General features: G+C 41.5%; 4 protein-coding genes across 6 annotated transcripts in view; 3 read left to right on the forward strand and 1 right to left on the reverse strand.

Annotated features, from left to right (window-relative positions):
• ntan1 (N-terminal asparagine amidase) overlaps window positions 1–100 on the forward strand; it is a 2,170-nt gene extending 2,070 nt beyond the window's left edge. Inside the window, exon 10 of the mRNA XM_072462698.1 lies at window positions 1–100. This exon is cut by the window's left edge and continues 472 nt beyond it. The gene's annotated coding sequence lies outside the window, so the exon portion shown is untranslated.
• Window positions 101–444: 344 nt separating this feature from the next.
• Window positions 445–2,442, forward strand: LOC140378158 (mpv17-like protein). The gene is made up of 4 exons (XM_072463868.1): window positions 445–944; window positions 1,684–1,754; window positions 1,833–1,862; window positions 2,143–2,442. Exons 1-4 carry the CDS (start codon window positions 653–655, stop codon window positions 2,377–2,379), a joined length of 630 nt encoding a protein of 209 aa, XP_072319969.1. The 5' UTR covers window positions 445–652; the 3' UTR covers window positions 2,380–2,442.
• A 1,643-nt stretch (window positions 2,443–4,085) lies between these two features.
• bmerb1 (bMERB domain containing 1) lies at window positions 4,086–15,827 on the forward strand. Its single transcript, XM_072463869.1, has 6 exons — window positions 4,086–4,311; window positions 7,172–7,292; window positions 10,841–10,914; window positions 13,693–13,807; window positions 14,691–14,773; window positions 14,838–15,827. The coding sequence occupies exons 1-6, from the start codon at window positions 4,224–4,226 to the stop codon at window positions 14,957–14,959; spliced, it is 603 nt and encodes a 200-aa protein (XP_072319970.1). The 5' UTR covers window positions 4,086–4,223; the 3' UTR covers window positions 14,960–15,827.
• A 673-nt stretch (window positions 15,828–16,500) lies between these two features.
• LOC140378157 (meiosis regulator and mRNA stability factor 1) lies at window positions 16,501–27,776 on the reverse strand. 3 transcript variants are annotated; one of them, XM_072463866.1, is made up of 27 exons: window positions 27,683–27,776; window positions 27,073–27,227; window positions 25,875–26,759; window positions 25,407–25,533; window positions 25,123–25,337; window positions 24,917–25,034; window positions 24,676–24,842; window positions 23,990–24,484; window positions 23,030–23,175; window positions 22,806–22,964; window positions 22,549–22,735; window positions 22,260–22,438; window positions 22,084–22,164; window positions 21,764–22,003; window positions 21,554–21,673; window positions 21,271–21,449; window positions 20,982–21,202; window positions 20,758–20,900; window positions 20,556–20,689; window positions 20,284–20,486; window positions 19,945–20,172; window positions 19,626–19,865; window positions 18,765–18,992; window positions 18,629–18,689; window positions 18,453–18,557; window positions 18,031–18,174; window positions 16,501–17,941 (listed from the first exon to the last, which is right to left on the reverse strand). In XM_072463866.1, the coding sequence occupies exons 2-27, from the start codon at window positions 27,190–27,192 to the stop codon at window positions 17,760–17,762; spliced, it is 5,307 nt and encodes a 1,768-aa protein (XP_072319967.1). In that variant the 5' UTR covers window positions 27,193–27,227; window positions 27,683–27,776; the 3' UTR covers window positions 16,501–17,759. The 3 variants fall into 3 exon arrangements, with proteins under 3 accessions (XP_072319967.1, XP_072319966.1, XP_072319968.1); XM_072463865.1 differs by having other exon boundaries at window positions 27,043–27,227; XM_072463867.1 differs by lacking the exon at window positions 23,990–24,484 and having other exon boundaries at window positions 27,043–27,227.
• Between the last annotated feature and the right edge of the window lie 19 nt (window positions 27,777–27,795).

Raw genomic sequence — 27,795 nt, forward strand, 5'->3', positions numbered from 1 at the left:
TGTGAATATTTAAATGCTCTTGATTTGTCAAGTGCATTCTGCACGATTACTTGATCCAACATGTATTTTTCTTTCTCTAAGAATGACTTTAGTGCTTTAAAAACATGAACAAAGCTCAACGGTTTGACTTCATGGACTCTTGGATATATACTATATTTGCTTTGACCACACTATAGTACTTTATCTATATAGATATATAGGTGAGAATACATTTTTGATAAAAATATATATTTGTTGGACAACTTTTGATTATTATTAATTTTCTCCACTAAAACGTGTCTTTGTTAAATCATGTAACAATGACACTTCAGTTCAAAGTCAGAAGCTCTACAGACTGAGCTTTGACTGTTCGCCTGGCCCCGCCCTGTCACGGAGCAACGAGCGGAGCAGGATCCACCACCGGGACAGCGGAGACCGGCCAAAGACCAGAGGCACCCACCGGACAGACCAGAGTCAAAATACAACAGTCTCTCCAGTATTGCCATATTTCAAGTTAACGGGAATGTAAGACATACGAGATCATTCGCAGGAGGCGCACAAGGCGGCAGACACTGTTGGCCCCGGCCCTTTCCACGCAGAATACATTGGTGCGTTATTATTTTATAACGGGAATAAACGGAGCTGAACGTGTTGAGAGGTTGTTGGTGCTACAATGTTTAAGACTATCCGGCGCTTCCCGTGGGTCACAAATGTCACCCTGTACGGCTCCCTTTTCGCCGGAGGAGATTTCGTGCACCAGTGCTTTTCGCAAACCGACGCAATCAACTGGACCCAAACGCGAAACGTCGCCATAGTAGCGTTCAGTTTCCATGGCAACTTTAACTTCTTCTGGATGCGTTTTTTAGAGCGCACGTTCCCCGGAGCCTCCGTCGGGATGGTGCTGCGAAAAGTAGTCCTTGACCAGACCACAGCGGCGCCCGTCGCCACCAGCGTCTTCTACACAGGTCAGTGTGGGACAGGTCCGGCCAGGGAATAATGTGTGTTTGGGGACAGTTAATATCTCATCATAATGGTTCATCTGTAACCTGAGCACGTCCACATGGAACTCACGTGAAGGCGTTGATTATTGGAGGTCAAAGGTCACATGAATGGCATTATAGGTTGATGCAGGGTAAACCGGTTTGACTCACAGCACACGTTTGAGACAAATCACACAATTTAGGGGAAACATTTTATATCATCAGGTTGTTTTCTTTTCTTTATTGGATCAGAAGTTTGGCTTGGTCACTCCAAAATGGCAATTTATTCAATTTAATCCATGTGTGAATCTGTTTACAGGTTGAACAAGGCCCACGTGGCAATAGCCCTCCTCAACATGGTGTTTCTGTGACATAAAGGGCTAATGAAGGCTTAGTAGATCAATACAATCTTGTGACCTACAAAGATAGTGGTGAACGAGGAGAAATTGTTTTTTCTCCCTATCAACTGTAGCCCACTGTAACAAAAGTGAAATCTAGATGTTGAATTTAGTGGCTGCAAATGATTCAGATATTTGTTAGTCAAATCATGTCTCCGACCTCACGGGCCAGTTTCAATGACCGCTCACGTAAGCTTTAAAACGCAAATATAAAACTTTTCAAGAATGTTCTATGGTTTTCCTACATTTTATCTTTAATTTAACAATGCAGGGTTTAATTGGTTGAATACATTATTTTTAATCTGAAAATGTCTCATTTATTGCAGGCGTGAGTTTTCTCGAGGGAAAAGAAGACATAACAAAGGACTGGAGAGAAAAGTTTTTTAACACGTACAAGGTCAGTGAGCTATAATGGAGGCTCATAACGCTGTGTACTTAAGTCAAGTCTAACTTAACATTGTATTTATATTTTTAGACAGGACTGATGTTTTGGCCATTTGTGCAGGTAATTTGTTCAACATTATGGGCTTTATGTGGGGTCATGATCTTTTTTCCCTAAGCTCAATATATATATATATATATATATATATATATATATATATATATATATATATATATATATATATATATATATATTTTTTTTTTTTTTTTAAACTTGTTTTGCCAAATAATAGAATATAATGTTTTAATCGGTTGACATCATTATTGCTTAGGTTAATTGCAAGCGTTCGTTCATACAACCACACAATTGAAGTTTGATTTTCTTTTTTAAATCTTGTTTCCAGTTCCTGAACTTTGCCCTTGTCCCCCTTTACGTGCGGACCACCTTTACCGGCTGCTGTGCATTTGTTTGGGCAACTTTCTTGTGTTTTTCACGGCAAAGTGGTGATGGCACTGCAGCTGCAGCTATTTCATGGATGTTCCCCAACAAAGATCAAATCGTCCAGGACCAGGTGAACTCGACTGACAAGGTCAGTGCATCTGATGAGGAAAAACAACCAACCAAAGCTACTAAAGAATGATTTTAAACTACTTATAAAGACAAACCACAAATGTGTGACTTGGGCTAAAACATTCTTCCAATGTGTTCAACACCCACAGTCCCACTTTTTTAACACTTTTTTGGGTTTCAGATGACAACATAACTCTAGTGTTTAACTGAGTATGCATCCGGAATATATACTATCTTTGTGGTGTGGTTGTTGGATAAATGGGCCATTTTGCTAGCACAGCAATGCTCAAGTTTATTTGTGTAGTTATTAATTCCTAATCTAAAATCAGAAAGCAGAGAGCAGAGCGAGTCCACCAGATCATTCCAGTGTGGAAACACTGCATCAAAGCACAAAGTGGAAAACTGCTTTGTTGTCACAAAATGGCCTATAAGACCTGAGAGGACAGACATCCAGGTCACAGTCACAACTGTAGCAATGGCGTAGTTTAGGCCACGGTGAATCATTAATATCATATGGTACAAAACTAGTGGTTACATGAACCAATAATGAGTAACACTCTGGAGTGGCAGCTATGACCAGCTATGAAGGAAAAGGTGCTTTACTTAAACTGTGCCTGAACACTGGTTGTTTACACCATGATACACCATGCATATTGGCCGATAAAACAATGTATTTTGTTCGATTAAGTTGTTAAAATCAATTGTGATCATATGCATATTTAGGTTTGGTATTTTCAATACAATGAATGTAATTTAAATATTGCACATAATATTATGATACTGGTGTCAAACTACACTGTAGTGACTTATTTTTCTTGTTTCACTATTGATATAAAATTTTACAAAGAGTTATAATAGATAATATATGGATATAATGTGAAAATGTGTTTAATCGTCATAAATAAGAGTATTTATAAAATGTTTTATATAGTTACTCTAGTAAGTTCATATCGACAATGCTTTGTTCTAATCCTGACTGTGTTCAGTATAAAGTGATGTTTGCACAATGTTCGTGAAATGTTTTAAATTCATTGTTTGTGTTGATTAAATAAAATGTACAATATTGTGTGAGTGATTATTTGTCATGAACTTGGTAGGTTACTTTAAAGTTACAAGGCTGCAGGTATACTTTAGTTTTCATTCAAGAGGTGAGTAGTACTCGCATTTACGGTACATTTACTTTTTCAAGAAATTGTACTTCGTGGAGTAACGTATTGATACTATACTTTTACTATATAATATAATATTTTGATCTTTCTTATTTTTCTGTCCATCCTTTGAAAATACCAGATTTAGTGCATTGTTTAATGTGTCCTTCCAATATGCCTGGATAAACTTAAAGTTATGGATGTTGCGTCGAGACAATTACTCTTACACCTACTCTTACTTGAGTAATAGTTTCCTCTAATACTAAGTGATTTCTTACTTTGTACTTCTACTTAAGAAGTACTATTTTGAAGCAAATTTACTCTTACTTGAGTCAATTTTTTTTGCTATACTCTCTGTCCATTTCATCTCTTTGATGTTCAAAACGTTTCTTAAACTTTAAAAATCCCTTGAAGTTTTTATGGTTAGATGTTTAAATAAAGTTGGGCACATTTCTTGACTATTTAATTTGTGATTCAGGCTTTATTGTCTGGGGAGTGAACACTGCTCTGTTGCTGAGGTGTTTTTTTTGTGTGTGTTTCACGTCATGTCCATGTCAGAGGGTGACTCCCAGTCCCTCTCATCTGTGCTCCTACTGCGCATGCTCCCTGAATCCTCCTCATCCACACCGCGTCCAGAGACTTCAAAGCGAGATAAAGATGCTCAGCGTTGCGGGTCGCAACAGCCTCATCACTGGGTGAAACAGACTTTTCCCGAAGCACCAGCGGCACACACACCAAGACAGGACTTACATTCAGAGACGCCGGTATGGAGCTGAAGAAATCATTTTCAGACACGGAGCGCGCACTGAGGAGCTACGGAGCCGTGTCGGAAACGGCGTGGACCACCGACAAAGGTGAGCGTCCTGGAAGAAGCGTGTCCCGTAGCTTTTAGTTTGATAGAAACGGTGACGCACGCAGCTCTGGGACCACAAAGCCTCGATGTGGCGCTGTCCCTGGAGCTTTAGGACCAACGATCAGCTCTTATTTAGACTAACGCGTCAGGGAATTCCTCGAATGAATGGGACACAGCTAAATAATGTAGAATTATAATACATACTGTACAGACTTGAATGATAAATACAGCTTCAATTCAAACTTGTGACATAAACCTATTGTTTTATCATGCCATAAACTAAATGTGCACGCAAACATTCAAAATGCTTTTTACACATTGTGGGACCTGCTGAAGGGTTTAAAACAATTAACTTTCTGAAGTGTTGCAGCTTAACTGGGAAATATATTTTTTTTTTAAAAACTATTAATTTAATGTTTTTCTTTTTATTGCTCTTTATAGCTTACCAATGAAAGTAAAGGGACTAAAGCATAATAGGGGTGTTGCTTTTAAAATTAATTCTTTAACATATTTCCAGGTTGTTTGAAAATGCCTGTGAGGCAGACGTCAAGACAACTGCACCTTTTGAAAGCACGTCAAAAGCAAGCTGTAAAGACATTTTCATGAAAGCGTGGGATATTTATAGAAACTCCTGTCTCTTTTTGAGCCCCCAAAACACAAACCCGCACAAACAGCACCAGCAGCAAGTCCATTCCAGTCCATGTTTACAGAGTGTAACTGCAGCATGTCAGTCCATCTGCATCGGCTGCTGACGTCTCCAGTTGTCAAGCCCTGTTGTGGGAACCTACATACACACTTAGTGGTGATAAACTCTAATAGGGACGACACAGAGCAGACTGGTTTACAATCGTGCAAGATTTAACGAGCAATGTGTCGACTCCCGGGAGGATGCTGAGCTTTTAATTAGAAAAGTGTTTAAGCCATTCGCTCTTGTAATAATTCAGACACATGAGGATAGGAGAGTGAGCCGCTTTTTACAACTCATTCAGGTTTAATGCAGCTCGGCCTGATGGATGTGGCTGAAAGTGAGAAGCAAAAAAGGGGGTGAAAAAGAAGTCTCTGCTAAGTAGAAGTGTAACTCTTGTCGTGTCACTGCGTTTACTGTAAGCTCACCACTTTTGGGCGATGATTCAATAGAAGATACACACAAACAAATGGGCCCCCTGCGCAGCTCCAGTCGGCTGTGGTGAGTCAGCTGTCCTCATTACACTGTATGTAAAGGTCCACTGCAGCTGAAGTTACTGCAAAACCACCAAACCGCTCCTCTTATGTTACCAGACACTGCAGAGGAAAAAGTGTGTGCTCAAAATGACAGCGCGGGGCAGTGTAAAAGTCTGTGCTCAGGTGTAAGCGTCTCTTTGCATCTTGAATAAAGTCGAGATCAGCCGTTTGTGTCTAGATGGTGCATTTCTATGGACAGTGAATAATTCATAAAGTAAAGTGCACGACGGCTGTGATTTGGACCAGGGGAAAGTGACATTTGACACCTACTACACACACAAATTGATTTAATGTTGTTATATGCATGTTCTAGACCAGGGCTTCACACAGTCTTTACAGTAAATTCAATTCTGATACTGTAGATGGAATTGATGCTGGGACAATCAAAAGAGATTGATTGTCACTGTTTTTTCTGTTTATTGAAGCTCTAATATTTTTGCCATAAAGCTCCTCACTAATCATGGTGACGTTTTGCATTGTTTCTTTTGACTTTTTATTTGCCCACAATAATGCTCATTACAACTTAAATCAATCAATCTTATTTTCTTCTATTATTAAACCTTAGACCTCCCCTTTTAGTGCTTGAATATATTGGCAAAAAATATCCTTTTAATTAAACTATTTTGTGTTGTTTGTTTTGCCTATTTACACTGTGCATGCTGTGTTTTACTGTCTGCCCTTTCCTTAGCAGCATAGATTTAACGGAACGGTTTGCGTAGGTTGTGCCCACAGCAATTAGTGTTTCCCTCTGTTCTCTCTCTGCAGTGGTGGTGGTTTACTTTGAGAGCAGACGCCGCCGGTCTGTGTCAGTTTCATTATTAACTCACGATCGGCTCTATGATGAGTTAAGTGTCAAATGTTCATGTCGTTTTAATTGGGCTATAAATGAGCTGATCTCCTGCCTTCCTTCACATTATCAGTGATCGTGAAAGAGAAAGAAGAACTCCCATGGCAACAGCATGTGCCTGGTCCTCAAACTTCAAAACATTGGTCTGTTACAGCAGCTGAGGGTTGCTATGTAAAAGAGCAAGCTCTTTATTACAGAGAATGTTGATTATTAGTATTATTATGAATGATTATTAGTGTTAACTGGCTCAGTTCTCGCTTTAGTCTTTTGTTGTTGGGGAGCAGACGCATCATATATAAAGGGGTAGATTGAGTAGATTCATCCTCTGATCTATAGGTTGTTTGATGGCACCTCCCTCAGGTGAACACTGCCGTTCTGTCCCTGGGCAAGAACCCATCTCTCCCCCAGCATCTGTGTACACTGGGGTGAGAATGTGTGCGAGTTCTTTGATGTTAAGTGCTTTGAGTGCCTATTGGACACATACTGTATACATGTGAGCATTTACCATTTCACCAAGACACATTATACATTACACAAAATGTACTGTATTTTCTTTGCATGATTAAACATTCAGCTATATTTCTCTCATTGGTCTGTTCAAAGAGACATCTGATGAGGACAAACTGGGAATGACACACTGGGCACAACAAAATATTGGTGACAAATATTGGTCAACTTTTTGCCTTATACTGCAAGTGCCATTATGAAGATATTTATACCCTTTACACCGTTTGCACATCCTTCTTCTGCCTGTGCTAATCATATTATGCACGGATTTGTCTTTTCTGCACAGGTCACTCAGATGTCTCCATGGCCGAGAGCACAATGTCTCCAGAAGAGATCGAAGTTGAGATGGCTCGTATCCAGCGCCTGAGGGAGGTCTTGGTGCGTCGGGAGTCTGAACTGCGCTTCATGTAAGTCCACTCTACTGCTCTAATCAGGGTTATAAGCTCTAATTATTGGTGCGGTCTAATGACGACAATCACTGTCAAAAGACTTCTCTGCTGTGACGCATTCGGCAACCCTCCACAAAATGTCACAATTTACAGATTATTCAAAAGTTATAAATAGAAGCTGGGGTGAGTCACCGCTCAGCTGAACTTGTTTACACCCAAGGGCTATGATAATGGCAAAATGTCCCCGTCCGATCTGGGATGTTAGACAGAAAGTGCAGTTACGCCTCATGCCGCATGTATTACATCAGTGATTCTCAAAATGCGGTGCAGGTAATGTTCGACGGTATATTCAGAAGGGGTATTATATTTTGGTTCTGTTCATTTTTAATATAATCATTTAATCTTGGGAAATAAATGCAAAATATAATGCCTGTGTGAAATTGAGGTTAATTTAAACATGGAATTGAGCACTTTATGTGACCAGATTCATGAATGTACCACTGTAGCTCTCATTAAGTCCTGGTTTTGACTTTTCATTTTAGATTTTGTACATTTTATGAATTGTAGTACAATTTTGGATATGAATGATTTCTAAAATATGAAAGTTTAATCACTGTACAATTAGACACTGGTTATGGGTTATTCAAGACAAAAATGTTGTGAACCACAGCGTTAATATTGTCTCTCTCTATTGTCTCTGAGACCCTGTGAAAATGTTGTGCACTGCCGTATTAACAGCACAAAAACACTCACAAAACAGTCTGCGATGGCAGCAAGTTGACAATGTTAGTTCACACGCCCACGTCAGTAGCATCATTATGTGTCGTCCCATTGTCACGCTCAGAGTGAGATTTAAACTTGCTTTAACGAGCACATGGAGTGTCAAGGCGCTGGAGCAGACCAGGCTCAGAGCAAAACATGAAGCAGAAAAACACAAAAGTGTGAAGCAGCGAGGAGGGGTCACGGAGGGAGGAGGCTGTGGATGAGTCATCAGGCCTGATCCATCACAGGCTGAATTAAATCTGTGCTCACTGTCACTTCTCTGCAGTGGAACAGGGAGACGAGGACGAGAGGAGGAGAGGAGGGGAGAGGAGAGGAGGAGGAGAGGAGGAGGAGAGGAGAGGAGAGGAGGAGAGGAGGAGGAGAGGAGAGGAGGAGAGGAGGAGAGCGGGAGAGGAGAGGAGGAGAGGGGGAGAGGGGGAGAGGAGGAGAATGGGGAGAATGGGGAGAAGGAAGATGGGGGCAGAGGAACAGGGGAGAGCAGAAGAGAGGAGAGAAAGAGCAGGGAGAAGGAGGTGCGGGGCAGAGGGGAGGAAGAGAGAGAATGAGAGGGGGAGTGAGAGAACGAGAGGGAGAGGACAGAAGGGAAAAGGAGTGAGAGAAGGAAAGAAGAGGAGAGGAGAGGAGAGAGAGGGGAGAAGGAAGAGAGGGCCAGATGAACAGGGGAGAGGAGAGAGGGGGACAGAGAGAGGAAAAGAGAAAGAGGGGGGGAGAGGAGGAGCAAAAGGTAAAGAGGAAGAAAGACACAAGAAGAGAGCTGCAGAAGTTAGAGAGGAGGGGGTGGGAAAGAGAGGAGAGAGATGGCAAGAAGAAATAGAGGGGGCAAAGAGGATAGAGAATTCTAAAATTTAGGCTCAACTGTGCATACAATTATACAGTCACTCATTTTCTCCGGCTTGTTCCCGTTCGGGGTCGCGGGTGACTGGAGCCTATCCCAGTGATTTTGGGCCTTAGGCGGGGTTCACACTGGACAGGGGCCAGCTCGTCACAGGGCCAACACAGAGACATAGACACACAGACAAACATTCACTCTCACATCCAAAACGCATGCATGTGTGGGAGGCAGCCGGAGAGAACCTGGAAAGAAACCACGGTAACACAGAAAAGACATGCAGACTCCACCCAGAGCTGGAACCCACAAGCTCCTAGTTGGGAGGTGAGAGCTCTAACCGCTCTGCCACTCTGCACCCCGCGGGTATAAATTATAGTTTAATAATTAATAATCAATATATTTGTATGTATGTTTGTATTGTGATTTAATGTATGTTGTAATGTCTGTATTGTATAAATTGTGCAACACTAATTTAGATTGGTTGATTTGTAAGGCTACAGCAAATATCACAGTATTTATCTGATACCAATGAGTTTTGTATTAAAAGGCATTGAAACTCTTACTACAAACTATTTTACCTTGGCCTATAGAGGCTAAAACGTGCACAAAAATGAAATTCCTTATCCACCTTGGGTCGAACTGATACAAAAATGTAAAATATATATCGTCCTGCCCATCACAAGGAGGAAGAGGAGATGTGCTGATGAAGAGTGTAACGGAGCAGGAGGTTACGTGTCAGGGCTGTGGGTGATGGTAGCGAGTGGGAGAGGATGATTTACAATGTGTTTTCCCATCTAACACACTCCTGAGCTCGAGGCAGCGAGGCCTCATGGTCAGGGCAGGACGTTACCTCTGCACATTTCAGATGGGACCAAGACAGATGGAGATAACAAAGCATTGATTATCTCTTAAGCATACACTTGTATGCATTGATCGTTGGGTTTGCCTGTGATGGTTGTTTTGTCCACAGCGTATTTATAATTTGGTTCCATTAAGAGGTTGTGATAAAACTGGTTTGAAATGTCAATACAAAATCTCTTGTGTGAATGAATGTAGACTGAAAAAACAAATCTACCACATATAATAAGCAATTGACAGAACTGAAAAAGGGCAAAGCCTCTAAAGAAAATGTAGATTTTAAATATGTATCTCTTTGTTTTCTACACAAATTTGCCATCTTTTTGAGAGTACTTGGTGAAAGTCTTAAAACAAACAACTAAATACAAAACTTAACCACCCACAGACCTCTTTTGGACTTGTCCTAATGTTTTTTTTTTTTTTAACCTTTCTCAACTCCTTAAAAGTCTTTAATGCGACGAGAGTTTGACAAGTTTTCTCATCTCATCACTTGAGACTGCCAATGTCCTGCTCCATGTGGGATGAAGTCAGACACACAACTATTTACTTCAAACTTAAAGCAATGATGACGGTATAAAGGCCACATGATTCATCTAGTTTGTGCATAACTACTTGCTCATATGTAACACTTGGCCAAGAGCAATTGCCATCGGGGTTGAGTTGTCTTCAGTTCTATAAAAAACATGTTTACAGTCCGTGTTATGTTGTTTTTTAATGCCCATTTAAATCCTCCAATTCAAGTTGTGCAATAAACCAATCAGTCCATGAACAATACAAGTTTGTCAAGATAAAAACTACCTGTGCTTGATCTGCAGTGGAAGCTCACTTTGTGCTATAAAATGTGTACGTGTATAGCAAAATCACACACTAAAAACAAACAAAACATGTTGAAATGCAATTCGTTTATTTGTATTCATGCAATAAAAATCAGAGTTATGTGAATTATTCGAATGGCGTTTTCTGAGGTCAGTTGTGTGGAATCGCCTCCAATCTTTGCTAATCAAATAACATGGATCAGATCTGGCATGCGCTAATAGTACTTTATGTTCTTTAATGCAATTGTGGCCTTTGTTGATTCTTTTGTCTTTGTTCCCAGGATGGACGACATTCAGCTTTGCAAAGACATCATGAGTTTGAAGCAGGAGCTGAGGCAGATAGTGGCTGTCCCAGGTAAGTCCCTGATCACAGAGAGGAAGTGAGACCCCATGGCTCAGGCATAGACATTTTGCTTTTCTCTGCGTCTCATTTGAGTCCCATAAACTCGGCTGCTGTAGTAAAGATTTATACACAGTTGCTCTAAACCACACACACACACCATTGATCCCAAGTCTTGATTTGTGTGCTATAGTTTTCCGCAAAACCACAGGGTGAAAGTTATAGGTGGCTGTAAAAATCCTGTAGACTAATTGAGGGCTGTCATGTACTGTCAAGATTTAGAAATGGCTTTAACTCCATTATGACACCAATGATGGAAGAAACGTCACGCTCTCTTTCAGAACAAATAACAATGATAAATTGTGTCTATTTGGTATATTTTAGTTTGACTGCTTCCTTTTATTGTTGTGGGCTACAGCAGTAAACTAGTTGTAAGGACGTTTGGCAGATTGCTTAAATCAGATGCCCTTCCTGTACCTTCACAACCAGCCAATACTGTGACTGGAGGGGGCAGAGATGGGTCAAATGCAAAGGAAGAAATTCCCTACGGGGACAATAAAGGCTAATCTAAGCTAATCTGATGGGTTTAGGTGTTTTAACCATGGTTATACGACGTGTATAATCAGACGGATGGAAAACCTGGGCCCTTCTGTGCGATTGCAGCGCTGCTCATGAGTGTCATCAATTTGTCACACAAGTCACAAGTCACCTTTATCACATAGTAACACATACAGTCACCCGCCCTCCTGTCACTGGCGCATGAATGTTTGTACTGCACCGGGACAGGAGGGAGTCATGTGCAAGGACATGTTAGCATCTATTTTTGAACCTGAACTATGACCTTTGGGTAATTCCAAACAGAAGCACTCCATTGTAATAAATAACTCGTAACTAGCAACATGACAACAATGGCTTTTATTCTGGGCATTGGAATAAGATAGAGGGAACTTGGCTGGTTTACAGGTGCCACTCTGAGCACTTTTAAAATGTAAAAAACAAACAAATTTCGTTCGAATTGTTAATTGCTATGACAACGGCGCACATTTTCCATCACTCTGAAACCCATGGATATTTACACTCTTTTGGATTCTTTCATTCTTTCGGAGCTTTAAAGTTCTTAAAATGCACATGACCTCAGAATAACGTGCCTTTCCAGCTCCTCTGACATTGAGATTTACGCGGGACACCTTTGTGGATAGATTGTCCCGAGCCCCTGGGGGAAGCTCCACTTATTTCTGTGGGAAGGAAAAAAGCAGACATTGCAGAAATTTCTCCAGAGTGCCCTAAATACTGCTAGGTGTAATATATAATAATAATTAATAATAATATATTTTTGATGGAAGGGGTTTGAAAAGACACGTGGAAGTGGACTATATTATGCCGCTACTAAGATCTTTGGGCAGTAAAACAAAAAGAGCTTTATGGTATTAGCATAATAAAGTCAGTGGCTTGGATGCAATGAATTATACATGAGGCAGGATTTAATGCCGAGTTCAAGATGATGAATTACAGATATAGAAAATGTCTTTGTCATATTAAACCAAAGCACAAATACAAATACCTGCTTAATTTAGCTTGATAAAGTGCTGAACAATTTATTGCTGTACTATGATACACCTGCAGCTTTTCAACGGCAAAATGTACCTTAACTTTGTCAACTCGTTCATACCTTTGAACATGGTATTTAACTGAAGTAGAGTACGGTAACTCCAATTGCATCAACCTTAGGCCAATCACTAATTAAAGCACGTTATTGGCACTATCTAATACTGTGCTCACACTTCCACATAGACATGCTGGGTTTCTATGATTTTGGGGGACATGAACACATTGACATTCATTGCGCCACACAACTGTACTACAACTCACCCTTATGTCAGAGATGACCTAATGACATGTCACTGGAACCTTCTGTTAGAGTAGAACTGATACTTACATGTCTGGGACACCCTGGGGTGCACAGGATGTCTTGGGCCAGGCCCAGTTTTGGTTTCACACTAGGGCACGTTTTTTCAAAGCACAGTAAAAAATGCAAATTGATTTAATGCAAATGTTATCAACTGTCTCTTTACTTGGGCCTTTGTATCCTTGGTTTCCTTGTACCTGCGCCATTTGCCTTTCTTCCTGTAAGGTTGGGTTAGGGTTGTGTTTCTATTGAAGTGGGTCATGTGACCACCTGGCTGACCTATAAACTATAAAATGAACGTGAATCCCTTGGTGGGGACCAGAGCAATGTACGAGCAGACAGGATAAATCGGCCCTGCACGACGAGGCCACACGAGGGAGGGATTATTTCTGATTGAGCAACAGGATTAAACAGTCACTTTTGAGAAAAGACAACTCTGCTCTATTGTTTTACTTTATTTCTTGATCATTATAAGAGAAATTCCACAACAGTTGACACTTGTTCTGGTCTGGTCCTGGTTTGTCCACTGTTTAGTGGTTATGTAAATGTAATGTAGGTTAAGGGTAGACAAATAGTGGGTATGGTAAAAAAAAGAAAAGCAAAACATTTTTAATGATTTTAGCAGCAAAAATAGCAACATGTTTAGTCAAAAATAAGTATGTACCAAGACTATGCTTATACAAAATGATAAGTAGATACAGTGCAAAGATGAAAATGGTGCCGTGACATAGGCACCGAGCAGTCTATAATGTCACAAAGCAAAAGGGCCACATTATATTTTTCCATAACAGAACACAGCCAAAATGTTGAACCATTACGATTCCTTTGTTTGCTCATTTTATTCCTTCATCTGTTTACATTTCTTCTTAAACCTCCATATTCTGCAGAGAAAGACAAGACCCAGAAGCATCGACAGCGAGAAGAGGAGCTGATCCTGATGATCCATAAACAGGTTCAGAAGAGGGACTTTCTGGTGGACGACGCAGAGGTGGAGAGACTAAGGTACAGATAAACACGTGTCAGATAATATGTGGATCAGAAAACAGCAGAAAGGAGCCTCATTAGAGTACATTGTGAGTTTGTAGCTGTAATGGAGTCACTGATGAGACTGTCTTTGTCTGCTCCTGCTGATAAACTAACGGCGCGACTCACTGATAAACCTCATGATAAGAGGTGGTAAACGGGGAAGACGCAGGCTAAGGATAAATCTTTGTTTCTAAGCAACAGCCTCCACAGCCTCCAATAGTTGTCATGGTTAATTTACACTTAAACACTTTCATGTTGGGTCCAGTTTAGTTGACTTAGTTTGGTCTTGTTCTAGTCTTGGTTTAGTCCAGTCCAGGTTTAGTTAAGGGTTTAGTCCCACCTTTCAGCGCTTTTGTAAGTGTCTTGCCCAAAGACACAAGGGACAATATAAACTCAGCCTGAGCAAAACTTTGTCATTTCCCTTATTGCACCTGCCCACTTTTACATCCGAGTGCTACTCGTACCTTTGATGTGATCACATTTCCAGGTAAGCGGGAAATACACTGATTTAAATGGACAACTGGAGAAAGGTCTTGCTAAAGCGTTATTAAAAGTAGGTTAATTTGAGTAAAATATTCACGTGTACCAACAACTCTTTCTTAGGGTGGTTTGAAAATGGCCTTGTATATCATTATTTTGCTGTCGAGCTTGGCAGCCATGTGCAAAATCACACAACTGGAAAAAGGGTCAGAGCTGGGCAGAAGGCAACTCCCTGAACGAGATGACAAAGACAAATTCAACTTGCACTTCAGAACAAAACATGTAAAATAATGGTTTGTCACAGTATGCCTGGTGGATTTTACCGCTGCTCCTTATTGAAGCAACTACTCACCGTTGAACTTGGACCTTGTCTCTTCAGGGAGCAAGAGGAGGACAAAGAGATGGCAGACTTCCTCAGACTGAAGCTGATGCCGCTGGAGAACAAACTCAAAGCAGAGCAGAGTAAGTAACAATATTACACTTAAATGAGCCTGTATGTGCTCACCTTTTTGCTCTTCTTTATCAGAGGATCCCCCAAAATCCAAGAGGTTCATCCCAGAACTGCCTCCAAACAAACCATCCATCACAAAGTCGGGAGCGGCCATCATCAAGGACTGCTGTGGAGCGACCCAGTGTGCCATCATGTAACGGGACGTCTCAGGGCCCAGACAACTGCAGCCCTCTGTTCACCACAAGAAACCTCCAGTATCTACGCTCACGTCAGCCACAGTTTTGATAATGCTGAATGTGTGGCACAAAACAGCCTTGAAATTTGTTTTTGAGATGACATTAATGTAGCTGTCCATGAACTAATACAAGCACAAGCTTAGTTAGAACAATTCTCATACTTAAAATTAAATGGAACATTTAGGATAAATACAGTTTGTCTTTGGGGCATCTTGTTAATTATTTAGTATCCACAATCCATGAGATTAAAAAAATAAAAAAAAATAAAAGGGTGATAAACACCAGCTTGAGCAAGAACAATTGTGGACTTTGATGTAAAATTTCTGAACAGTTCAACCATTCGCAGACCTACATCGTTCGTTCCTCACTGTACACCAGAATATAATGCAAGTTATGTGCAATTTATAATGTTTATCGCCTTGCCTTCTGTATTTACATTCAGACTGATGCATTTGATAAATGAGCTACAATTAACTTAAAACGGTACAAATTCAAAAGCAACTTTTTCAAATTTATCATTTAAAAGCCTTTAGCTAAGGAGCAAGAACGGACTGTGATTCCAACAGAACAATTACCGGTATATTGATATTGAAATTATATGGTCCAGCATTTTTAATGAAATATTGAGAAACTAATGCACCTCTTGTAACAGTGTATGTGTAGTGTATTTAGGACCAGTAGCTCACATGGAAGAAAGTTTTGCCGTCACTATCTTCTGATGAAGTACCTTTCTGTAGTGGTAGTGATTTTGAGTGTGATTGTTTCGCTATATGCAGAGAAGATGAAATATCTGTACATATACGTTTAAATAAAGAGCATCTTTCAAGAAGGCACTATGTGATGTTGTCAAACAAGTATACCAGACAATTAATGCTTACAACGTTTATTAAATAACTCTTCTTGGTCCCCTTTAACAATGTTCAACTCTTACAGCAATTGTTGGGATCGTTGGAGGGCTGCACATCAGTAATATTTAACAAAATGCAGAATAAGCTTAAGACGCATAGAAGTAAATTCACATTTGTTGCACTAAACCATATAACAGCAGTGTACTTTGTGCAATGTTTAAAATGGTAAACATAATGTGAGTGAGTGGAGAGGTTTAATCTTCTAAAATAACACATTACAGAAATATGCAGAGTGCATATTTAATCAAAGCAGTAGTTCCTCACTGATGTGCCCAAAGGAAGAATCAAAATTAGTTGTCACCGTTATGTTCATATTCGTTTCATTAAATTAGTAATTTTAGTATTAAAATTTAATCATATCTGAATCTAAATAAGACCTTACTCCAGGTTTATGTATTAAAGAGGTTTCAAAGTAGACCATTTAAAAACATTGATTATACTTTTGGCCATCACTGAAGTCGACAAAAACAAACTCTGAATTACAAACAGGTCCTACAAAAGGGAAACTCAGAACAGATGTGTACAGAAACTGGCTCCATGGACTTTTGTGCCATTTTCATATAAAGTGAAACTTGCTCCAACTTTGGTGGTACCAGCGTTCTGCTCAACAGCCAACAGAGTTACATTATGACCAATAGAAACTAATGCTTGGGTAAAATCTTCTGCATGCGAGGACAGGGCGGTACAAGGCATCTCCTTCAGCGCCGTGGCAGATACAAGCTATTGTAAAAGCCAGGCAGGTCCCAGGGAATGTGGGCACAAGTCAGTCTTCATTAGACGCCCATCCATACAACCACCCTACCTCCCACTGCGCCGTCCAAAAACCCACACCCATTAACCCTTTATTAACTAAAAACTGGACCAGGAGTGGCCATCGACAAGGTTCACTCAAACCTTGAACTGACATAGCAGCACAAGAGCGGCATCGCCTGGAGCCCAAATCATCACGTCTGTACTATGTGGGCTAACACTTTGCATAAGCTCTGTTATGCACCCACAGCATATTTCACACCACCTACTCCAGTGTCAGCCCCCAACAGACCACTAAAGTTAAAATAAGTTTCTGTTGGCTGCAGCTGAAGACAAAAACAGACTTCAGTAACTTGTGAACAGACAGAGCATTTGAAAGACACATTTGGGTCAAGATCTAAATATTTGTAGCACTAGTTTTAAAACTGCTTCCAACAACACTTGAGCATTGTGATCAGTAATAAAACAGTAGTCATGAGTATTTGGTGCCATCGATTGGCCTTAATTCTTGGTGTATCTCCAAGAGCCAAAGTATTTCACAAACTATCCTTATCCATAATACAAAAAAATGCCTTGAGGCTTTTGACAGAGACAAGAGACCAGAATGTAGCTTGAAGAGAAAAGTAAACTCAAACACAATCACTTAATGTTAGCCAAAAAAGACTGAGAATTTTTAAATTAGTGCCTTTTCCCTGATCCTACCAACAAATCTAAGTTTACCTGCAAAAGGAAATGATAAACAGAACATACTGAATTGACTTAGTCAGACATAATATGTTTAACATATTTCATTCTAAAATGTCTTAAACTATCATTTTAAACTGATAATGTTGGAAACCATTATTGGATCCAGAAGACCAACAAACAGTGACAACTAACTTTTTTTTGTTCTTTGACACTTGCAGAAAATCTGCAAAACAAAAGTGCATGGAGTGAAAACATCAGGAAGGGAGCTCGAGTCAAAGAGGGGCCAAATGAGATTAGAAGGTTCAAAGAGCACATTGCCAATACTCTGAGGGCACTCGATTATACTGCAACCTCTTCGATCAAGAGTTGTACCTGTGAAGACCTGTTCAACATGTGTAGATCGGCTGAAGAAAGACTCAAAGTCCTGTGCTGAAGGTGAAATTAGCTGCGAGCTTGAACCTGCTGCGGGGCACTCTCCTGGGACTGTTGGCTCCATTTGAGGAGAGCAGCTGCACCGTGACTTCAGGGTCTTCAGTGTCCCGTGTGTTCTCTTGCTCTGGTGACTCGGACGTCCTCTCAGCTGCAGCTTCAGAACGTTCTAAGACACAAACCGGTGTAAGAGCCCGTAACTACTTCATTCATTTAAAAAAAAAATATTTTTCACATTATATAAACTACAGTTGATACCGGTTGTAGCTAGTTTTCCCCCAAAATGAATCAAGTCTAACTGAAGAACAGGGTCAGGGTGTAGCTGAGGAGAGGGGAGGCAGGACGGGACGGGTCCACACAGGAGGTCCACTGGAGATGTCAAAGACAGCAGCTCTGAGACACCTGCGACATTATCAAGACTTTACTTTGTGTTCAGTTTACGGTAAAGAAAAAACATTTCAAATACAACGATCAAATATTAGTGTATGAATCAGCAAACAAATGTTTCTCATACACACATCAACTATGCGTACACAAACACCTCCACCAAGGGAAAACATAGTCCTTCTGTATTCAATGAAATCCTCCAAACCAAGAAGACTCATTGCAGACTGCACCAATCCCTCTACCAGCCCAACACGTTTGTTTTTTGGTCTGGAGTGGCCTTTCGGCTACAGTACCTGAACTATGAGAGTCAGAAATCACACTGCTGACTGGACTCTCCCTTGGACTTTCTGTGTTGTCACTGGGCTGTGGGCTGTTGCTGACAGATGTGCTTACTCTCCCTGTACACAAATATCAGTTAATATTGTGATTTCTTTCTGCACAGAATAAATTGACGAGATGTCATTATTACCTTTCATATCGTTTTTCAAAACAATAATTCTCTTGTGACTGTGCCCTTTGATCCAAACCACCTGACATAGAAAATACAAATATTCATTAATTTCTACTACACTTTTCTTTAAATTACTTCATGACATCGTTTCTACCTGTGGGATGGCACTGAGCAGCTCATCAACGTTGTTGTATCCATATGAACGTGGCTCAAGGCTACAGCCTGTGAATTTGTGATACGCCCCAGGAAACTCGGTCAGGAAGATCTGGTTGTAATGGTAGGTCTGCAGCAGAGCACGAACATTACGTGCAAACTGGTAGAGCCTGGTGAGCCGCACCCTCTCAAGCGTCGAGCTGTTGTACTCACAATCTTCATAGTATAACTGTTATGGACAGATTCAGATCATTAAATTATGCGTCCTTAACATTTATTTATTAAGTTAAAATGAATTTTCCCTCAGGAGGGGCAGAATCAGAAGAGCAAGCTCGACAGGAATGTAAAGCATAAGGTTTGGACTTAGACTGATAGGACTAGAGTGGGTAGTGGATCCACAGCTGAAGGCCTCCCCACTCCCATTGGAGGAAAGTGCATAGGCTAGGGACCGGACTGCTAGGTTTATTATGGAGGGGGATTGAGATGGGGATGAAGGACTGTTTGAACCTATTGCTCATACAATCTGTTCAAACAGTCCTTTCCGACACGCAGGAATAGGCCTAGAATCATCCATTCATTTTCTACCGCTTGTTCCCATTAGGGGTCATGGGACTGGAGCCTATCCCAGCGACTTCGGGCCTTACAGAGCACAGAGACATAGACACACAGACGAACATTCACTCTGACACTCAGTCACTAAGGCCAATTTAGAGTTGCCAATTTTTCCTAACGCATGCATGTCTTTGAATGGTGGAAGGAAGCATGAGAACCCGGAGAGATCTTCTTGGGAGGTGAGAGCGCCAACCGCTCTGCCACCATGCACCCCGCCTAGAATCATTAAAGTAAAATATGAGATGCTGACCTCAACAAGATAAGGCAGACTCTTTAGGAGCTCGCTGAGAGAAAGGAACCCATATTCACATGGGTTGAGAGGCGCTGCATACACAGTCATGTACAGACCGGTGACTTCATCCACCCTCAACCCCCTGGATACCGGCTCCTCATCCTGGGACATGAGCAGAGCCAAGATCTGGGAGGTTAGAGAACGCAGAGACTTCCTGTTGATCAGCTGCACCTCACGACCCTCACTCCCATCCTCCACCTGGAAATAAAGCACAGGTAATAAAATAAAATACTAAAAATGCAGATGCAATGCAACTTTAACTGTAGGTGGTCATTACCTTGACAACATGGCAGAGCTTTGCGAGCAGAGCGGGGAGGGAGCTAGCATCATAGTCCTGCAGACGGAGTCCATAGCCAAAGGTCTTGCTGTACTCTGTCAGCAGCTGCTTCACAGGGAGACTGGAGTTCTTTTGGGCTCGGAGCAGCTTAACCAGCTGTGCAGCCAGAGCCTTGATCCTCTCCACTTCTGTCAGAGTCAGCACTTTCTCCTCTCCACACTCCAGCACCTAACCAACAGAGGATCAGATCAAATTAAGTTATTAGTAATACATGTGAAAAACTGATATAAATTATGCTTTCAGTTCATTTAACCAAATAAGTAAATCAAAATGACTGACCACGAGTAGGTCAGGAATGGCTTCGAAGAGCTCTATGAGTTTTGTGAAGCCGTAGTAGCTGAGCTTGCACTGACGCCCAAAATGATGGTGGTATGTGGGAATGAATTTACTGAAGAGCATCCTGCAGTGAGGCTGATGTCGGAGCAGGTCTACCACCTCCTTCCCAAACTGCTTGGTGCGGTCCATCTCCTCAGAAGTACGTTCTGCCAAAAAAGTAGTGATGAAACGAATAGTGCAATACTTTTGCCACTGGTGCCTGTAGGTAATGGTACCTCTTTTGGGAACAGAGATGACAGTGTCTGTGTCCCCGTGTGTAATGGTGATAGTCGTGTCAGGAATCTCATTGAGGAGGTCCATCAAGTCACACACACCATAGTCAATGACCCGCCAGTCTCTGGAGAAGCACCTAGAACAGCATGATACACAGATTAGAAACTCCAAAGTAAAGACGGTTCCAAAATCAACAGGTCAGACCAGTGGTATGCTTGCATGAAGTCCTTGATGGCCACTTGTTTGCTGGCTTGGAATTTGAGCAGTTTGAGCAGATCCTGTGTGAAGCGTTTCACTTGAGCACGATGTGTTAACGTCAGCAGTCTCTTTGTTCCCATGCCCAAAATCTAAGAGCAGTCCATTAAAAACATAATACAAATATGAACCTACACCTCATGCTGAATATATTCATGAAGATGAAAACCTACCTGAAGCACATGTGGCACTGCCTCAAGTAGCTCCAACAGTTTGGAGAAACCGTAGTCAGAAACACGACATTGTTTGGCAAAGTGATGGTGGTACGACGGAATGAACATGCTGAGGGGCATAATGCAGGATGCCTGGCTCTTCAAAAGGTCAATAATCTCACGACTGAACTGAATGAGCTGAGGGTTACCCACTGGACTCTTACAGCGCTGTATCCATGGCTCTGGAGGGAAAGCAGTTTAAAAACAGAGTATAGAGTTTGGATGCAAGACAATGATATACAGTTAATACCAATGTTGGGTGACGGTGGTTTATTGTGAATCCACTTGATGATCTTGAAGCCATTCTGAGCTGTGACTATTGTGATACTGGGAACAGAGGTTATGAGATGCTCCAAAGGAACACCGCCCTCTAGTGTTTCATTTCCCAACTGCAGGGGGCTGAATTTAGCAGCGTAGCAGTCTGGAAAACTACAAATACAAAACAATAATCATGATTTTTCCCATCCAACTTGTCAACCCACACTGTAGAGAAAAATGGCCTCGCTTAAAAATTGGTGTAAAAAAGTTTTCACCTGAGAAGTGGAAGAGTTCCCTCGTGAAAATGCAACAATGTGTGGACATCAGGCATCAAAGTGCTCACAGACATCACTACAAATGGGATTTTGTAGGTGTCAGGATCAAAATCAGCCTCACTACAAATGGCCAAACCAAAAAAAATACGTACAAATAAAATATTGATCTTACAGAATGAATGCAATATTTTGATGTCACATAAAACTAACCTGAAGTGTTGCAGTGCATAGTGCTGTCTGCAGATGGGCTCATGGTACTCCAACTCTTCAAACACAACAGGACTGCCACTGGCTGAGGACGATCCCTCCTGAGACTGAGAGGAGCCCAATGGGCTCTGACGGATCTGGCTGCTGTGTAAAAGACAAACAAGTCGCGATCCTCCTTGTTCACGCACAGAAACCACTTCAGGCAGTTTATACAGATCTCCAACCATGAGCTTTCGGGAGAATCTGAAGGAGGAAAACAATATTGAAAATCACATAAACCATAAGAAACATGTCTGTATAGTGGGGGGAAAAAAACACTTTACTTTTTCTCATAGATTTCAGTCAATTTGAAAAGTGGAAGGCAATTAGCAGGTGCATCGTGAAGGATACTTATAATCTCTCCGCTGTAAAAAAAAAAATACAAAAAGATATATAAAAAAAAAAGGTATATTTTCAAAAAGAAACATTTAATTAATTCATCGTTACCAACAGCACTCACCTGAGCAGGGCCAGAGATTTGTTACTTCCTCCAGTGACCAAAGACACTTGAATACGTTTCCCTCCAATTTTATAGCGATGCAGACCACTAACTGCACAGATAGCATCCTGTAAAGATACTATTTGAACTTTTGCCTTCAGCTGATAGTCTGTGTGAGGACTCAGCTCCACAGATTTAACCTGAAATAGAAAGGGAAGAGGTATATAAAGAACCTAAGTCCTAATTTTATCAGAGTCAAAAACTATAATTAGATATATGGACACATGGTAATGTAAACAAAGGCACAAACCTGTCCATATCTAGAAAATGTGTCATGGAGACATTGTTGAAGATCTTTGCGGGACATTCTGTAGTCCAGGTTGGCCGCTTGGATTTGAGCACCATCAGAGAAAGGTTCAGGAGGAGTTTCAGGACAAGGACTACGAGGAGGAGCAAGCAAGGGCGAAGAGCGGCTTGACAAGCAGGGAGACACACTCCTTTTATTTAAAAAAAATAAAAAGACAGTGGGTAAAAATGAAACTGCTCATTTTACCTATCAGCACTCACCTTGAAGACCATGACCCCTGTGAAAGCACAAGGGGACTGAAGCTCCTCTGCAGATTCAGTTTGCTGAAAGCGGAGGGCGTGCTGATCTGAAACTCTCCCACGGTCCTCTCTCCATCAATGGGGAAGTTGTTTGTGCTTCGAGGGCTTGAACCATCTCTTCTGCACAGTAAAGTAATTTGGTAAACTTTACTAAGCACATTGTAACCAATGATTCTTATCCATACCTCCTTCTGGACAAAGATTCTCCAGTGAGGGCAGACTTGGGGACTTGAGCAAGCGTTCCTGTATCATTGCGGCGAGGTGAAGAAGACACAGCTTGTGGTCCTTTGTCCGGCAAGACATTAGGCTTACGGTCAACACAGCTCACCTCCTAAGTCAGTCAGAATATCTTAATTAATCAATACTGTACAAAACTGATTAGTTTTTGTAGTGGTAGGTATGGTATATGAAACAATGGCACATGCAACATGCAACAGCTCTCTGCAGAGGTTACGCTGTAAGCAGACCTCAGGTTCTACAGCCCAGTTTAAGGTTTACTCACATTCTCAAACTACGAACATACAGTTTCCTCAGTAAAGTAACATGGAAACATGCCACATATGAACAGTACAAGAGGTGGGATGTATATTGACAAATGGATATCGCAATTATCATTTAGAAAATATGGAAAATTTGTATAGTAGTATGAGTATAGAGTATGTTGCCTTTTAATGTAGATGTAATATATACACAAATGTATTTATAGATTTTTTTTTTAAACACTAATAATATTAGTACTCAAACAAGGGTAATGTGATATTTCTATAATAGGGGATAATCAGAAAAGCTTTCAAAAACAAGGAATGGACCGGTACATTGGCAATATGGTGTAATTTAAAATAAATTAAATAAATCGTCAGAATCTCGCCATCAAGATTTATCACCAAAAAGATTGAGATATTCATTTTACAGTCAATATTGCCCACTCCTAAACAGCACACAAAAGCATGAAAGTTAATATAGCCATCGACTTAAGCAAGACAATGAGACCCAATGCAGCAACTACTGAAGCTACATGCAAGCAGGTAATGGAGCAACAAGCAGTTAGTTAAAGCAGCATTTAGTAAGACTTTACATGAAAGCGGGTACGCCGATTACAGCGCAATGAAGCTGAAGGGGAAGCAGGCACTGGCGGTTGTCCTGACCTGAAGAGCTGTAAACGGAGCACCATGGGGGGGCCCAGTGCACCCTCTTCTGGGGCTGTAGGCCCGCTCTGGCACCGGGCGGGCAGCTCGGAAGCGTGGCCTCCTAGGTGACCTGGCTTTGTCCAGGGGTAGAAAAGGGAAGGAGGAAAAGTGTGGGGCAAACATTGTGTTGCGGACAGGGAAGGGCTGGGGCAGAGCCGGAAGAACTTGGAGGTAAGCCTGAAAATTGTGCTCAGGTCTGTGTTCCTCTTTGGGCCAGGGTGAGAAAGACAAGCTGATTTGACGACCAAACACGTCTTCATTCTCCATTCGTTTACATGCACGTGCGGCTGCGGCAGAAGTGGCAAAACGCAGCACTGCTGTATTGTGGGACACACCCAGCACCTTGCCACCACAGTTGGCAGACAACCGCCGGAGCCTCAGTTTCACAGCATTGAGTTGACGCTTGTCTCGGGCGATGGGAAGGTTGTGCACATAGAGGAGGCTGAAAGCGGGCTGAAGGAGGGAAAACTCTGTCTGGTTTGTATGATTTTAAATAAAAAACAATAAAAGCAACAACGCTGTCACTAAAACAAGAATGAACCAATAACAAATATCTTCAATCAACAGTTTTCTGCCATCTACGTCCAGGTGATCTGGTTAAAACCTTTTTTTAAAGTATAAAATAGTAATTCACTGTTGCATACCTTTTCATTGACCATTCGCGGTGGTAAATCAGCAGTGATCTCCTGAAAGGCCACGTGGCAGTTGGCGTGCTGCAGAAGTGCGGGCGAGGCGTGGTTATGGACGAGGATGACCTGGAAACCATGACGATGGCGCAGATCACTCAGCTCACTAGCAAAGTTCACATCAGCTAATAAAAGAACTAAATGTCAGCAAAATGTCCCTGTTTATGTACTAATAAATATTAGTTTATAAGCTACTCACAGGATACCAATACTACTGTGGCAGGCGCAGTGTGGGTCTCAGCAAAGCGACGTAGACATTGACGAAGCTTGTCATCAGCAGCGTTTTTGGCTGTGGCATTAATATGGGCAACAGTGACCTAGAAAATGTCAATCATTATACAAAGTACATATAAAATGGTCAAATCTGAAGTTATTTAGGTGAATGGTATATTATGTTCAAAATACCTGGCAGTTGTTGAGCTCTTGGATAACAGATTTATTCTCTTTACTGATATCACACACACAGATGAATTCTGCCTCGCGGTGACCCTGGAAAAAGCGGCTGCGTATTCGCTCGACCACAGCAGCTGCAGAGCGTCCACTGGGAACGCTGCAGTTTTCGATATCCCAAAATACCCCCACAGGAGGAATATTTTCTGGACCACCACTTTCAGGAGAACCTGCAAGATAAAGACAGAAAACTGAAGCCCACGTACTTGCCTAGTAAATTATCTAAATACCCCACTGACCATATTTCTGTCCCGTTTTTACATCAGCAGATGTACCACAGCCATTGCAAATAGGGATGGGAGCGGTCTGGAGAGGAGGAACATTGGGCCAAATTTTGTCAGGTTCAGGCAATACACGAGTTCCAGGCTGGCAAGGAAGAAAGAAAATCATAGACTGCCCACAAAAAAAAAAACTGAACAAAACAAAGCCATGCTGAATGTTTGGACTGCAATAAGCATTATGTGCTTCTTTATTTAACCAGGATAATTCCAGAGATTTTCAGGGGATTCCTTGCCCCAGAAAGTCATATTGTGTAGGCTTCTATGTGGCTATATTATTAAGTATTAACACAACTGACCAATACACTTGTCCAGTTAGTAGAGAAAAAATAATAATTGGCAAGCCCCATTATTGCATGCAATATATTATGTTTCTGATCCCTCTCAAATTTAGTGAGCCATTACCAGAAGTGTATGAACTGTACCAACCTTCAGAAAACACTCTTGGCAGTGCTGTGCCCCCTTCAGACCAACTGTGCGTTCTAATTTAAGGTGCATAGGTATAGAGCAAAAGTGTGATGAGGTGGTGGTGGTGGTAGTAGATATAGTGGTGGTGGTGGTCGGTTCACCCAGTGTTTCGCTTCTTTGGGCTCTTCTGCTCAAAGGGCTGCAGTCTGCTCCACAGGGGTAGTAGCCAGAAGAAGCCAAACAGGAGCCATGCAAAGGTTCAGATATAGAGGGAAGAGAGGAGACTGGAGGAGCCAAAGAGGAAAATTGGTTTGATTGGCTACATGAAAGAGGTAGCGATGAGGGCAGCAATCCTGTACAGCCAGGCGCATACGGGTGTGAAGATACAGGTTGTGAGGTAGCAACAAAAGAGGGCATCTGGGATGGGTAACCATGACTGCTCCATGTAGCTAAAGCTTCATCATATCTTCCGCTGCTTACATTTTGTTTATACTGAACAGATGAGGCGATGGAACAAGGCCCGGAGCTGTAAACTTTGCTGTTGGGGCTAGGTGCTCCCAAAGAGCTTGAGGCCATGTAAAATGAGAGGGTACCCTCAATGCTACCGCTACTGCTAACCCCAGCTTCAGCCTCTAAAGCTTTATAGCCCCCTGAGCTGCAGTATTCACAGTAAGAGCAGGTGCTTACTTTGGGGCAAGGCCCCTGTTTCTGCTGGGAGAATGGTAGTGGGGCTGGCTGCTGAGGAATCTGAGGAGGTGGGGGCAAACAAGGTGTAGATGGAATAGGGTGAGGAGCGAGAGGGAAGCGCTGGGAAGGCAGGGGAGGAGCATTGTGATGCAGCGGAGCACGAGGAGGAGGGACATCTTTTAAATCAAGCACAGGCTGTTGGCCCTCCATGTAACTGCTCTGTAAAAGATAAGGGACAATACAGTTTTAAAATATGTTTGGTTATTTTGCAATGTTATCTCATGCTTCACAACTTAGTTTCTTTTCAAGTAACAAATAAGGTTTTATCAATGTTTATCTTAAGCAATGGCATTGTGTTTTTTGAAGTTTGACTATGTGTATGTGCATATTTACTGGTGATAGCTTACCAATAAAGACAATATTAAAAACAAAAACAACAATATTAATGAATATTAATGGCTGAGAGAGGCAATGAAAAACAATCCCTGAAGTTCCCACTCACTCCTTTATTAGTGTTGGCAGGCTGTGTTACATTGTTAGAAAAGCAGTCTTTGAGTTTCCACAACAAGGTTGAGGCTTCTGTTTTGGTCGGACTGAGCCATGGGAAGGGTCTAGAGCTGCTTATGGATCCCTCTTTTCCAAGTTCTTCCATCGTTCCTCCCAAAACAGTCCTTCACCTCTCTCATGCTTTTATTAAAATACAAAAACAGACAAACATATCAATCAACAGCACTTTTACATGGCCCCTCAACCGACTCCCAATGATTGTTCTTACGGTTTTGAGTTCTACTTAAAACACAACTGTTGTCTTTTAATCTACTTGATAGCCATAAAAAACTGCGATACATTTTACATCAAGTAGCTATTAAGCACAGTCATTATTGTACAACTTAACGCTTGAGCTGTCAAATGTTTCTGTTTTGGAGCAAAAGTCGCAGACGTGGGAAAACTAAGCTAACTTCAATTAACGTTAAGCCACATAAGTTTTAGCTCGTCGTGGTTTACGAACCGAAGCTAAACCAGATGCATCAGACAGTGAGCTACATTGGTTTACGAATGTTGAAAGTTACATTCTGTTTGTATATAAGTAAAACCACAGTTACAGTAATCTAAAAATATGAAATATTACGTTGTTTGTGTACCTGGTGTCGTTACATCTCCCTCTCAGGACCGTTTCCCTCTGTTTCTCTTCCTCACATAAACACGTATCTTTTTGTTACCTACACACTGCCGTAAATTAGTCGCAGCTGTCGAA

The sequence above is a fragment of the Eucyclogobius newberryi genome, unplaced genomic scaffold, assembly GCF_026437365.1.
Source record: "Eucyclogobius newberryi isolate DKJ021-1_F unplaced genomic scaffold, fEucNew1.0.hap1 SCAF_4, whole genome shotgun sequence".
In the NCBI taxonomy this organism is placed as follows: domain Eukaryota; kingdom Metazoa; phylum Chordata; class Actinopteri; order Gobiiformes; family Gobiidae; genus Eucyclogobius; species Eucyclogobius newberryi.